Raw genomic sequence first — 15,232 nt, forward strand, 5'->3', positions numbered from 1 at the left:
TCTTATCGTTTCTATACGTACTTGTTTTACTTGTGTATATTTAATTCCATACGTGATATGTTCAAGTTGAACCCATGGTTTTCTTACTTTTCTACATATCTTAATTAGTTGAGACAAAGGAATAATTTATTCCATATTTATAAAATTGATATTGCCATGCATCTTACGTAGATTGTATGCTTGAATGTATGTCATTCATTTACATTTAAACATATTAAATAGGGAAAATGACATCTTTAGTCCCTGAGTTATAGGGGTAGTGTAGACTCAGTCCCTAAGTTATGGCTGTATGCGAGTTTAGTCCCTCAGTTATTCACAAAGTGGCGAGTTTAGTCCCTGGACATCAAATTTGACGAAAAAATTAAAAAATATTCAAAATTTGAGGGGTAAAATAGGAAATTCACATTTTATTATTCTTCTTATTTCAAAACAACTTTTACAACATTATTTTTCACTTCTTAACCTAATTATTTTCAAGATTTTTCATTTTTAAAAGCATTTTAATAACTTTCAAATGACTTGTTAGGAACCTGACTCTCGTATAACACACTTAAAACTTAGCACAAATAAAGAAATGCATGATCATTGTATTTAGATGTATGAAACACACTATCCTAACAAGTTTTTATTTTTTTACTAAGCAACAAATGTAATAAAATTAAAACTTTTGAGATAGGATAGTGTGTAAAACAATCTCAAAATTTTTAATTTTATTACATTTGTTGCTTAGTAAAAAAATAAAAACTTGTTAGGATAGTGTGTTCATACACCTAAATACATGATCATGCATTTCTTTATTTTGTGCTAAGTTTTAAGTGTGTTATACGAGAGTCAGGTTCCTAACAAGTCATTTGAAACTTGAAAGTTATTAAAATGCTTTTAAAAATGAAAAATCTTGAAAATAATTAGGCTAAGAAGTGAAAAATAATGTTGTAAAAGTTGTTTTGATATAAGAAGAATAATAAAATGTGAATTTCCTATTTTACCCCTCAAATTTTAAATATTTTTTAATTTTTTCATCAAATTTAATGTTCAGGGACTAAACTCGCCACTTCGCAAATAACTGAGGGACTAAACTCGCATACAACCATAACTCAGTGACTGAGTCTACACTACCGCTATAACTCAGGGACTAAAAATGCCATTTTCCCTATTAAATATTCAATTTAATTATTTGCAGTAAATGTCAGACTGAATTTCTGTACATATATATTAAATATGTATGCCTTAATTTATGTCATTTATTTACGTTTGCTCAAATTGTTTGGCATGAGTAGTCGTTCACTCTCATCCCTTAGTCATTTTTGTATAGAAAATTAATATGGGTAGTACTTTGTCTCTTAACTAAGTCGACTTGGTGCAAACATGAATTGATTTAAGTATGGCACGGGCTTAAAGGTAATGACTTATTCTAACCAAATTTTTTAAAAAAATAATAATAATAATAATAATAAAAGGTCTGAGGTGAACAAATTTAATATTCAAATTAATTATATGCAGTAAATTAATGTGATATGGAATCTCTGATCTGTAGAAATTTTTAGGACATCTACATTAGTAGTTCTTTGTGAGGTTTGTGAGGAAGAGTGGCTAATGTGGAGGAGAGAGAATGAAGAGAGAAGAAATGAGGTGCTTGCAGGAGGAGGGGCTTTTGGTATGAAATTATGGGGCCTGCATGGAGAAATAGGGGCGCCTTGGTCACACGTGATGGGCAAATTGTGCAATCGTCTGATTTTTAATTATTTTTTTTTGTGATCACTTTTTTTTTTCTTTCTTTTTCTCTTACCTCTCATCTCCACTTTCTTAGTCACATTTGGAAAACTCATCAAATTAAAAATCACAATTGAATGAAGATGCTCATATGATAGTAATATTATTAATGTAGGGCATAGTAATATTAGTAAGGAGATATTGTAGGGATTGGCGAATGATATTGGCAGCATATTAATGCAGGTGAACATGAAAATATCCATCCACCAACCAACACCCATTTATGGTAGACCTGCCGACATGTCCTAATTTCTCCATTTTCACGAGAGCACGCACTACATTCATAATATATAATAATTATTTCTCCAGAATTGATATAGTAACTAGATAAAAGTAGGCATTTCTTTTTGTGAAGATAATATTATATTTTGAGATTTATATACAATATTATACTAAAAACAAAAAATGATACCGTTGTCGTGTGAAAAAAAAATAATAATAAATTAATCCCTGCACACAAATTTGACTTGCTTTGTGCATCAGATGGATGAGATTGAATTGAAGTTTGAGGTATGGCAAATTGGCAATGGCTAAATATAGAAAATAGTTAAATGGATTGCCTTGGTAGAAACGTCTAGGTCATGCTTACCATAAAGTAAACAATAAATAAAATAAAATTAAAAGCAAAAAATTGCCAAGGACTTTGTAGTCCAGTGGCATCAAACCCTTCCTTTTATGAAAAGATACTGCAATGTAATAGAGTTGGTAGTATGCAAAAAAAAAAAAAAGCAAAAAATTCAAACAAAGTAAAATAATACTCACTCCGTAAATGATAATAAGAATAGGGGCCGGGGCTGTTTATTATTTTTGGCACCACTATTTGGTAGGCCGGGGGTGCAGGCTGCTGCTATATATATAATGGATGGAGATGGAGAGGAGAGAATTGAATTGAAAGTGGTGACCCAAGCAAATTAAACAAGCTAAGGTAGCATAATGAGGCAATCTGGAAGATTGGTGCTGGGTTCATCATGTTCATCTGTAGTAGTATTTATAACAACAATAATATTATGGAGCTGCTGCCTTAATATTAGCAGCATATCTGGTCGGATGATGAAGATGAAGAATGAAACAAACTACTCCTCCTTGTCTTCTTCACATCCCGTGGAGCTTCTGCACTGGAGGAGGAGTCTTATCTCAAACGGACTTGGTCGCACTCCTCAGATGGGGTAAGCTACTAATTATCTATCTAGTATATATATATATGTACTACTCTAACTCTATATATACATATATGATTATTCTTTTCATTTTTGTTAAAAAAATTCAATCTCTTTAATTTATTATTGCTCCCATCCCATCCCATCCCCGGCCATGGGAATCAAACAGAACAGAGTGGCCACACGTACGGCTGCCCGGAAAACATATTTCAAAGTGGCCTGGCCGGATCACACTTAGCTTAATTAACATATATAGAATTTTGAGTTTAATTTGGACTAAATATATATTAATTAATTAGCATACTTGAAATCAAATGGTACAGTGATCACTTTTGTATGTAAAGATAGAGTTGATATATAGGAATGATTTAGAAATAGCATGGATCATGGTTTATGTTGCAATGTGGGTCGTGGTCCATAGTATAATTTGCCATTGATATATTTAGATATATAAGCCAGAAAATTGTATATGCATATATGCCTAGCTAATTTGTGTCCCATATAATGCAGATGGAGTAGTTGGAACCACTTCGCGTGCAACATTGAGGAAAAATTAGTCAGAGAAACAGGTGATCTGATCTTCAAATGATTGATTGAGATTAGAGTGTGTATTATGTATAAAAGTATTTAATTAATTTTGGGGGATTTGTATTGTATGGCATTGGCATGCATGCAGTTGATGCAATTGTATCAAGTGGGCTTTCTGCTCTGGGTTATGAATACGTGAATTTAGGTAACCCCTCAAACTCCGATGATCCATCAGTTATGTTACGTTTTTTTATTAGTATCACTACTCCTGCTGGGCGGGCTAATTAATTAATTAATGTTTTAAATTCAAATGAAATGTTTCCTTCAGATGATTGTTGGGCCGAACTAAACAGAGATTCCCAGGTACACCAACTTAACCAACCAACCCTGTCTGCTATTATTAGTATTATAATAATTATAATAATATTTTTCCTTCTCTATTTTCTACTCCGATCCGTAGTAGATTATAAACAAACTAGCTTGGATGGAGTTATGTATAGTAGATGGAGTTTAGCATAGCATGCATGGCAGTATGTTGGTATTTATTTTATTTTAAAATTGATGATTTGCGAATATGAAACTAATTAATTAAGGCTTCCGATCCGATCCGATCCGGCAAATATAATAAAATAATATAGGGAATTAAATTGAATGAATATAAGTGTGTGACTGCGACTCCGATCCCAGGGGAATTTTGTTCCAAAGGCATCCAAATTTCCATCTGGAATGAAAGCGCTTGCAGATTATGTTCATAGCAAAGGGTTGAAGCTTGGAATTTACTCCAGCGCTGGGTAATATTAAATTTTTAATTTATATATATGAAAAGATGGAAGTAGTACGTATCTGTGGGCGGATCTGATAATTTGCATTTGATTTGTGGGGGCCGGGCGTACCTGCAGGACTCAGACATGTAGTCAACAAATGCCAGGCTCATTAGGATACGAAGACCAAGATGCTAAAACTTTTGCTTCTTGGGGAATTGATTATTTGAAGTATGACAACTGTTACAATAACAATATACCTCCCAAGGAAAGGTATAAAGCTCTACTTGACTGTGTTTACTTTAATATAATTCTTCTAAAGCTGGCAGATAAGCTCGCTTGTGTTTTGAATGGGAAATAGGTACCCTAAAATGTCTAAAGCTCTACTCGACTCCGGAAGGCCCATCTTTTATTCCTTGTGTGAATGGTCAGTTCTTTTCTCATCCATCTTGCATGCTAATTGCTAAGCTACCTAACTCATTCAACATAATGTAACTCTGATCTTGTGAAGTGAGAATAATGTGATCTCATAAAATTGCACATGTATGTTTTTTTTTCAATCCTAATCCTAATTTCAATATTCATTCAATTATATATATATTTCCCAATCTGGATGAAACAGGGGAGATCAAGACCCTGCCACTTGGGCACCATCAATCGGCAATAGTTGGAGAACCACAGGAGACATTAAGGACTCATGGGAAAGGTATCATAGCAAGACAAATCAAATAGTGCTTTTTTTTACTCCATAAATATTATTAATTGCTTGGTTTACAGTATCATTTATATATGTTATACTCATCATCGCTCTGAAATCTCCTAATACATACATACCCTCTATTTGCCAAAGTGCATGTAATGTATTCAATACATATATTGATTGATATGGTAACATTAATATTGGCATGCATGCTGCAGCATGACAACTCTGGCTGATATCAATGACAAATGGGCAGCTTATGCTGGTCCAGGAGCATGGAATGGTAAGTGTATATATATATATATGTATGTATTAATTAAATATATTGATGATGTCTTAGTATATATGGCAAGCAATAGCAATAGCAATGTTACGTGAGTTAATCTTAGCTTGAAGGATTTATTCATTAATAAATAATTTGAATTTGAATTGGTTAGATCCTGACATGTTGGAGGTTGGAAATGGAGGCATGAGTACTGAAGAATATCGCTCTCATTTCAGCATATGGGCTTTAGCCAAAGTAATAATAAACATCTCACTCATTCATACAATTTATTTATATATAATGCAGCTAGCTAGCTAATTAATTAAAGACTAGCTAAGCTAGGCAGGCTATCTATCTCAATTCTCAATTCTCAATCCAATGGGTATTGTTTTGTTTTTGAAATATAGGCACCTTTGATAATTGGTTGTGATGTTCGATCAATAGACAACACCACCTTAGAGATACTAAGCAATAAGGAGGTTATTGCAGTGAATCAAGGTATGAATTGAATTCAATACCACCTTAATTAGCTAGCTTACTCCTGCAAAACTTAAAACTTAACTTTTATGAAAATGAAAACGCAACACAGATGCACTTGGTGTCCAAGGGAAAAAAGTTAAGAAGGAAGGGGATTTGGAGGTAATTAAATTTCAATCCACACTAGTAGTATTCAATTTCAATTATCAATTCTCAGTTCAGCTCCATAAATAAATAAATAAATATAATAATAATAATAATAATAATAATAATAATATTGCAGGTTTGGGCGGGTCCCCTGAGCAATAACAGAGTAGCAGTGATACTATGGAATAGAGGCTCATCACAGGCGACCATTACAGCTTACTGGTCTGACTTAGGCCTCCAACAGTCGGCCGTTGTGGAAGCACGAGATTTGTGGGATGTAAGTTTCCTTTTTTTCCTGCCCTCATTCATTCATGCATATATGACTTTACTGGGAATAATTTCATGTTTTTGTTTGTCTTGGATTTTGCAGCATTCAACTCAGGCACAAGTTCAACAAAAAATATCTGCTACTGTTTATGCCCATGGCTGCAAATTTTATATCCTTACTCCACAATGATCACATTATTGTACCCAGACACACATTATTCTAGTCTGATCTACAACTTACAAATTAAAGTTATCCAATAAAGTTTGTTTTGTTTTCATGTGCGTGCTCACCACAACCATCCTATACAATTTGGATTTTAAAGTTATTATATTACTGAAACACACAATACAATCAAGTTTAAGAGAATCAAAGTCAGACAGAAGTGAACCAAGCACTCTAAATCAAAGAAATTTATTAAGTTGATATAAATCATCATTTCCTGCAACATTACAACTCAATTTACCTATCAAATATCGGATCAGATGTGTTAGCGCTCTCATAACATACAAGGGGCTTCCTTCCACTTTTTGTATTTTCTTTCGTTTACTGTTGTCCTCTCATCTTTTCAACAATGTGCCTTCCCTTTTCTTCAATATGACGTCGCTTCTCTTCAAGCTTTTCCCCCATTTTTTTGCTCAGCCCAAGCATCTTTGCTCTGGTCGATCCCATTCGTTTTGGTTCTGCAATATGATGTTCCTCCAGTGGTCGAGATGGTGAGTAACATTCCAGCTTCTCTGAGCTGCTGCGTTGACACTCCTGCTGTTCTTCACAAGTCAACAAAGGGGCTTGCAATTCTTTCACAGTACTGTTAATCGTTGACTGGTCTTTAGGAGCAGATGATGAAGGTGGGTCCAAAGAATCATTTGGTGGTTGTTGTAAAGGTGATCCAGTCTTGTTCGATCCTTCCTGTATTCCCTCTTGATCGCTGCTGCCAGTTTCTCTATTAGCTTCATCCAAATGTTTAGCTTCCTCTTGCTCAGTTCTTGGCACTTCTTGATTACTAATCCATATGAATGGAGCAACTTTGCTAGGGACCCAGTCTTCCTTTTCTGCTAGCATCCAAGCCAGGTTTACACTTTCACAGTTTGGTAGTACCAAAGTTTCACGGATTGCAGTCTACATCAGTTACAACAGGATAAATGTTACTCAAACTTAGAAAAAGCTAAGGATGCAGATAGATTTCCATCCAAGATGATCTATTTTAAATGTTAAGCAACAGAGAAATGATATACTTGCTATAACTTTTACAGTAACGTTCCTAGAACGAGTCAAAAAGAAGCATCAGTAACTACTACCCATTCGGTTATCACGTGGATCAATTTCAAATATATTCTTACCTAAAGATTGGAATGGAAAAGTAAAACACACCATTGCACCAACCACCATCCCCCTCCCAACAAAAGAAAAATAAAGAAAGCAAACAACTACATGAACAGATGTCAAATTTCATGCAAGTACGCCTCAAGTTCCCTCAATTTTCCCAACACAATAAACACACATTCAATATCAAGCAAGCCATAGAGTTCCCCCTCAACCATGAAATAACTATGCTACTGTTTTTCATTATTTCTGCATAGTAAAAAGAAACTTCTACTAATTCATTAATTGCAGCAAAGTTTGAATCCAATATTACCACTCAGTTACACATAAGAATTCTCTCTGAACAGTCATCCATCATGTGTGTGTGTGTAGCAGTACTTCATGGATGTGATTGCAAAGGAAATTGCAAATCTGTCTTGACATGAGCCAATTATATATTACCTTAAACCGACTAATTAGGAACAAAGCTATATGTCCGCTTGTAATCCTATGCTCTCCAACAGATGACTCCAATTGAAAATCAAGGTCTGGCATGGAGGTGAAGCCAAACCATATTTGATCTGATGGCGGGGACTTTATGAATAGGCGAATTGTTCCTCGAAGAGATGCAACCCTTATCCCCAAAGAAAGTGGAACCTTCACACAAAAATTGAAGAGTTAGTTATGTGGTAAGACACATTGTGTACCAACAGATTGCAATTGCATGCATTGACTACTTTTAGTTAAAAATAAATAAAAGAGCAATAAACCAAAATTGGGATGTAGATGATCGTCAAATCAAAATATCACCAATTTAGAAGACAATCCTTAATTTTATTGTAGTTTATTTTCTTTTGCTTCAATAGAGAATCAGATCTAATTTGGTGGACACCCCAAAATATGTCTGTTCCAGAAAGCTAATAAAGTATCCGATTTGCATGAATTAGGTGCCTTCATGATAAGATTGGCCATGGAAATTAATGCTAGCATCATTTGTTGAGCACCAGTCACCAGAATATTGAAGGACTGATATGAACAATTAAGTTTTGGTGTAACTCTAAATGTTGCAACAATAAATCAGGTGCATGCTAATAGCTTCCATGTATTGTATCTTTTGAAAAGCATTAATCATATATAAAGCTTATAAATATTTTGCAATTAATTTATATGGGGGAAAATAACCTTAAAGATTTCCTTTTACAATTGCCACAAATTGAACAGGATAATAATAAATCAGAATATATTAAACTACTTTCGCCAACCTGTGAAACCTGCTTGGCAATAGAATGTAAGATAGCTTTCCATCTAGAAACTTGAGGCGATGCACTTGTCGTACTTCCAGTACTTTTGGCCTCATCTGAAAAATTTACATGACTGATACATCTCAAGTCACTTTAAAGTTAAAACAAGACTGTCACGCCTAGAACAAAGTGAGAAATTAAATACAATAGTTGGAGCACCATTGCACATATAAATGTGGAATAATCAGAAATTGGTCATGACCAAATTAATGTTAGTTTTGAATTGGACAATGGAGACATATGGTCTGTACATTACTAAAAAGGAAAAGGAAAAAAAAAATTAAAATAAAAGATAAAAATGTTAGCCACCTACCTCCTCTGCAATCTCCATCTCTATGATTCAAGTGATCAATTGTCTCGGACAATTTCAAGTGTTTTTCAAGGTGCTCAAAACCTTCTAGCAGATCTGATTTGACCTCATCCACATCACTTGTTTCTGTGCTTGTACCTTGTCCTTCCTGTAAATCTAGATCTTGAACTTCAATCCTTGTTTCAACCTCCAAGATTGCACCACCAGAATACTCGAGATCAATTTCCATTATCCAAACCTCATTCATGTCTGATGGAAGAACCCTCATTCCATGAATATAAGGAGGGAGATTACCAAGGTTGACAGCAGTGCAGGTGATTTCACCTATGTAACTGGGACTTCGTATATTGGATAGGGTTCTCTATTAAAAAGAGCTCATTAATTATTCTAGTAGTAGGCTCACTTACAAACAAAATAAAACTTTTAATTATATGAGAAGTTTCGCTAATATGATGCACTCAAACTTTTAATTATATGAGAAAAGTTTCATTAATATGATGCATTGAGATTTGCCAATATAGAAAGTTTGAGAAATACCTCAGAACAAAGAATCCATGTGTAAATCTTAAATTCTCTCTTTACCACTAAAAATTTGTCCATTCCAAAAATCTAAAAAGTAAGGTGGCATCATGTGCTTAGACTTTTGAAGCCCTATAAAGTTTATTAAAACTGCCAAATTATTTTGATAAACTACCACATGAAACTGATAGTTCTCTTTAAGGTATCCAGCCAGGGTTGTTTTATTTTTAAATTTAAAATTTTAAAATTTTAAATATAAACAAACCTGATATTATAGTTTTATGAAACAACATTGTCATTGCCAGAAAACCAATGGTTAGACATAGTATACCCACATTCTCATGGTCGAACATCAATTAAACTCACATACCTGAATCCGAGCTTGCATGGAAGTTCTTATTCCCTCATTTTGTTTAGCATCAAAGAAGAGCCTTGATAATAACAAATTCCAACAAAGAGTTCCTTCATCATTACAGATCCTATCGTCAGGGTCTGCTTCAGAAATTACAGGCACATGACTCTGGCTTGATGATCTAGCTGGCATTGACAGTGATGAATGGACCACAATTTCCTCAGTCAAACAATCAAGAGGCTTGCCAGTTGATGCTCCTTGGCTAGAGTTTGAAACACAGTTTGCCTTATTTTCTACACCGGTCTTAGAAGTTTTCTTAGCAAGTCTCTTAAGGAATAGTCGAACCCTTGATGAAGAGCCATCAAACTTCATTGATTTATCTATAAGTTCATTATTAATGCGTGACAATGGTTTCATAAATGAAGGGTACACTGCATTCAGTGATGTCAAGTAATTATGAAACTCTATGTTCAATTTGGCAAACCACTTAAGTTTCTCTTTGTCCTCACAGGCAGCAAGGCGTAGAGCTTTACACCAGGATTCCTTATCCCAAGATGTTTCAAGATATATGAAAAATGTTCTGCTTCCTTTGTATATTGCTGATGATTTGCTTTCTACCTTTATCGGGTACCTTTTTGCCCTGAACCGTAAAAGAATAAGAAATTAATGCCAACACTGCAAATAGATATTTGATTTCCTACAATTCAAAGAGATACAACAGAAAAGATTCATAAGCAACATTTCAATACACACAGAGAGACACATGAATTAAATTATTAATAACATGCAAAATACCATGGAGCATAGGAAAAAAGTAAAAATGCCCAATGTTGTTATACTTCTCTCCAATAGACCCCCAAAATATTATTTAAGAAGTTCTAAAAGCAATTGATTTACTTAAGACTAAAATTTGTTCCCCACCTCCATATTTGAAAAATATTCATACAATATTTAAAGAACTTAAGATTTGTAAAATGCAATACCCAGTGAACAAAACTCTGTCACTCTTTCTGGTTTTATTTTTAAAAAAGTGTTCATTAACATTTTGGTTCCAAAGGTAGGTGCTAAAGGTCAATCATGTTCATTTAAAGAAGCTACATTTACTCTCCAAATGTATTATAATGATAGTTTTATATTGGTTCATGTGTTACAGGAATTGATTTTAGACATGTCCAAAACATACTAATTGATTTTCTCTATCTGACTGGTGTATCCATATATATAGATTAGCTCTTTTACAGTTTTGTCAAAACTAAAATCTATTGCTCAACCTACTTCTCCCACTCTGTTTGTAAAGGCTCTCTCCCCAATATTGCCATCTCCAGGACATCTGTTAACCTAGTCTGAGAGAGATCTAAGGGTGATGTCATCATGACATCAAGACATGGGGGTTAAAAGAATAGTCCAACTGTCCAAGACTCCCAAGTAACATAGATATTCATTCTTGCATGGACTTTTGACAACTATTTTAAAAAAAAAAAAAAAAATATTATTTTGGCTTCTATCTTCTGAAAAAAAAAATTTATGTTATACTAACCTCAAATCTAAGCAAGAATCAGTTCCTGTTTCCAACAAAAACTAAGTAGAGGGAGGGGCTTTAGCGTGTAAGCAATACATAGGTCACTCTCCAGGATTTTACAATAGCCCCAGGTTCTACTCTAGACACACACACACACAAACAAAGAGTATATTTCAATCTTAAAAAAGGACTAACTGAATATTTTTTTTAACACAAAAACATTCAACTTCCAAGTAGGCAGCGAAAGACAAATCAAATTAGCAAGAGGTGGAGGCATTTCTCTACTTAAAAAATAAGCCTCAGCCCCAGGAGTAATATCATAGTCCATGTTACCATAAGATGTGTTAATAATACATTACCATTTTCTTGACGACAAGACTGTTGCAGAAACAGCTGCAATTGTACAACCCCTAAGTTGAATTTCTGTGTTGGAACCATCAGATTCTAATAGGAAGAGAGAATGGTCCTTTATTTTTGCATATTTTTGGATAGGTGAAACCTCCAAGACGTCTTTCTTGCTTTTTTTCTGTCCCAACGCTTTGTCCACAGGAGCTCTTGGAATCTTTTCTAAATCTAGAATCCACACTATGCCCTAAAGACAAAAGATTAAAATATGATTAACTTGTCTATTAAAAAAAAAAAGATATGTTGCAAAATCACTTGTGAGTTTCTTCCTTTGAGCAGGGGTTTGGGGTTGGGGTGGCAACATTTTTGATATAGTAAGATCTTGTTCATCATGCAGTAACTTTTTCATGCTTAAGAAATGGCAATGACAATCATTCTTTGATCTGATTTTTGGTAAGTAATTAATGTTTGGGTACACTCCACCCAGAAAGTAGCCTAATACCTATAATATGTTTAAAATCAAATGAAAAGAATACACTTAAAACAGAGAGGAAGGCCCAAAGAAGTGCAACTCAAGATAGAATTTTCTCAATACAGGCTAAAATCCAATATGTAAATGCAGTGCAGGTACAAAGATTAAATGGATACAATCAAGGATGAAATCATTTGTCTTTTGCAGAATGGGATAGGTGACTTGTTAGTGAGAACCAAAAGTTGCATGCATAAGGGAGAATACAATGTTGTCAGGAAGGAGAAATACACAGTGAGCAAGAAATTGACAAAAAGTAAAGTGTCATTGTTGCCCACTTTTGCTGGGAATCAGTCAGCCCAATTCCGCATAAAAGCAGGAGCACTCTTTAGACCTTGAAGAATACTCAGTTTCATAAGGGATGGCAGATAGTTCATCCTCCTGGAAGTCTTGACATTAGATACAAGTAATAGCAAGCAATAAACAGTTTTACAAACTATTAGATTCTAAATTTTAACAAAATCTCATATTTTCGAGAGCATCTCTTCAATAAATCAGTTCAGAGGGTCTAATCATGTGTAACTTTCATGTAAGTACCAACAAAAGCACCATAGTGAAATCATGCGAAAATCACTTAGAATTGCACTTACTTTAAAGAATTTAAGTATAAAAATAGAAAGAAATACAATTCACTAAAGGTAAACGATAATGTAAGGAAAGTAACCTGCCTGCTTGTTGTAGTAAGAGGGATCGAGGTCCGGCGGGGAAGATAGTTCTGCGGAGACCTTGGCTTTATCTACTTCTCGGGAAAGTCTTCGACTCAACCACCGTATAAGAAAGACGGCCGCCGCAGCTTCAACTCCGACGACCGTCAGCGCCCCAAGAATAAATACAAGCACGAATTGCCACATCCTTTCTACTCCCGCCGTTACAAATTATCAGAACCCATTTGCAAACACTACATGAATTTTACCAGCCGATAATCGTTTCGACAACAGTATCTCATTCAAGCATTCAACTGCTGAGTTTCACACCAGCTGGTGAACAAATGAAGCATCCGGTAAACCAACTGTCTCTTACTTGGGAATTAGGCCTAATTGAACATTGTCCCCGTTATCACGTTAGACTAACATTTTGGCCCAATAATAAAGTTCCGTGTGTAAAGTTTAATTTTAGTTTATTAAAAGTTTAGTTTTAGTATATTGAATATTTATTTTTTGAAGGTTATTTTTAACATATTAAATTTAAATATATTATCAAAAAATGAATACTTATTAATGATCTACATTAAGACTATGATTTATAGTATAATTTGTATGTACACAAATAGCTTTGCCTTAATGGTGGTATCCATGATACATTTTGAAAGTTTAGTGCCAATTGTATCAATTGCTTTTGTACAATTAGCAACATGTTGTAAATTGATTTTTTAGCTCAATTTTTTGGAATGATTCTAGTATAGATAGGAACATTAGAGAGAGAAAAGTAAAAGAAAAAAGAAACTAGAAAAATGCAGGAAGTACTCATATACAGAACACCATTTCATTAATAACTACTTGTATATATGCACAAGAAATAGTCAACTACCCTATAGTGTGATGTTATCTCCATTTTCATTTTAAATGGATAGTCATAAATTCGAATTCGAATGGTGGGCTTACATTATTTGGACTGAAAATGTTTGTCCACAGTTCCCTATATATATATATATATATATATATATATATATATGTATATATATATATATATAGTGGAAGTTTGGATCACCCTAACTATACAAATTTATTAGTGTCTTCAATAAAAGTAATCAAACAATTCTTCAATATTTAATTTGAAACGTTAATATTTAGTTGGAGTTATAGTCTAAAATTAAGATAAAACTTTAGATATATAATGATATACAAATTTAGATAATTCATAATTTCTATTTTAGTTTCTTTGTATATTTATATAATTAAGACAATTAGATAAGGCAAATTTTAAGAAAGAAAATAATTATATTATTAAGAGTTAATACCTAATTTAGTTATCGACTATAGTGATTGATGGATTTTATTAATCCCGGGTTCCAGACTAATAAACCCGTTAAATGAATAATAATACGAACGAACAGGGAATAATAAGCGAAATGAATGTGACAAGGTCACGGGGACCAAGTATTGTATTAAATCGTAGTCAATAAGCTATTACAAGACGATGTAATGCTATTACAAGTGTAGTTTAGGACAAAAAATATAGAACATGTCTTAATGAGACAATAACACGCCTATTTATACCCTCAAAACCTCCTAACCGTCCCCCTAAGACGGGGGGACGGTTATAGATCCGCTTTGACTGCACCCGCGCCGCGATCGGGTCAAATGTCATATAGTTTAAAGTCAATATTTTTAGGCCTATATAAGGGCCACTAGACCCTTAAGGTGGGGGAATTCACACTTGGTTCTCTCTCAAGGCATGACTCAAGAGATCCTTCTCCCCTCTATATTGCATCAAACAAATGCTATACAAGGGAATACTATGTGTGTGTGAGAGAGAATAATAATAATGTCAATACATTATTTTTAAATTACCATTGAAATTTTTGAGAATAGAGAAAAAAATATTATGTAAAAAAATAAGTCTGGTTTTGAACCATTTAATATAACTCTATTTCTATTGTATATTTTAATGGGGTCAATTTTAAAATTTAAAAAATATATATATACTCATAAGGTAATAAGAAACAAAAATATTAGTTTGAACATTTTCAAACATTACCTAGCATGGTGCGGCATGAGACACCACCCTTTAATTTTTAGCAAAGCTACCATCAACTTCTTTAATTTTTAGGTCTTACACATACTTCTTACCCCCTTAGAATTTGGTGAATAGTCCAACTTTATGACATTAGATGTGTCTCTTGTGAAATCGTTTGTAAGGATTCGTGAGACAAGTTAAGCTAGGTGGCATTTCACAGTTTCACACCATTGAAAATACCATATCTCTGTCCGCCCCTGCAACTATATATAATTTTGTGTGTATATATAACTTAGATTACCGACCCAA

General features: G+C 33.8%; 2 protein-coding genes across 2 annotated transcripts; one reads left to right on the top strand and one right to left on the bottom strand.

Annotated features, from left to right (window-relative positions):
- Positions 1–2,610: 2,610 nt before the first annotated feature.
- LOC116009658 (alpha-galactosidase-like) lies at positions 2,611–6,350 on the top strand. Its single transcript, XM_031248770.1, has 14 exons — positions 2,611–2,936; positions 3,438–3,496; positions 3,604–3,660; positions 3,784–3,818; positions 4,143–4,246; positions 4,355–4,489; positions 4,578–4,643; positions 4,839–4,922; positions 5,135–5,199; positions 5,354–5,436; positions 5,589–5,679; positions 5,771–5,820; positions 5,942–6,082; positions 6,176–6,350. Exons 1-14 carry the CDS (start codon positions 2,704–2,706, stop codon positions 6,260–6,262), a joined length of 1,290 nt encoding a protein of 429 aa, XP_031104630.1. The 5' UTR covers positions 2,611–2,703; the 3' UTR covers positions 6,263–6,350.
- Positions 6,351–6,456: 106 nt separating this feature from the next.
- Positions 6,457–13,273, bottom strand: LOC116009657. The gene is made up of 7 exons (XM_031248769.1): positions 12,916–13,273; positions 11,733–11,965; positions 9,873–10,494; positions 8,987–9,344; positions 8,635–8,729; positions 7,835–8,029; positions 6,457–7,189 (listed from the first exon to the last, which is right to left on the bottom strand). Exons 1-7 carry the CDS (start codon positions 13,096–13,098, stop codon positions 6,617–6,619), a joined length of 2,259 nt encoding a protein of 752 aa, XP_031104629.1. The 5' UTR covers positions 13,099–13,273; the 3' UTR covers positions 6,457–6,616.
- Positions 13,274–15,232: the final 1,959 nt, after the last annotated feature.

Source organism: Ipomoea triloba, chromosome 2 (genome assembly GCF_003576645.1).
Source record: "Ipomoea triloba cultivar NCNSP0323 chromosome 2, ASM357664v1".
Lineage (NCBI taxonomy): Eukaryota > Viridiplantae > Streptophyta > Magnoliopsida > Solanales > Convolvulaceae > Ipomoea > Ipomoea triloba.

Coding starts and splice junctions, on each gene's coding strand:
- LOC116009658 (XM_031248770.1), top strand. CDS start 2,704: ATGAGGCAATCTGGAAGATTGGTGCTGGGTTCATCATGTTCATCTGTA. Junction 4,247..4,354: donor GGAATTTACTCCAGCGCTGG/GTAATATTAAAT, acceptor GCGTACCTGCAG/GACTCAGACATGTAGTCAAC. Junction 6,083..6,175: donor AAGCACGAGATTTGTGGGAT/GTAAGTTTCCTT, acceptor TGGATTTTGCAG/CATTCAACTCAGGCACAAGT.
- LOC116009657 (XM_031248769.1), bottom strand. CDS start 13,098: ATGTGGCAATTCGTGCTTGTATTTATTCTTGGGGCGCTGACGGTCGTC. Junction 11,966..12,915: donor CCTCTTACTACAACAAGCAG/GCAGGTTACTTT, acceptor TTTTGTCTTTAG/GGCATAGTGTGGATTCTAGA. Junction 10,495..11,732: donor GTCTTGTCGTCAAGAAAATG/GTAATGTATTAT, acceptor TTTACGGTTCAG/GGCAAAAAGGTACCCGATAA.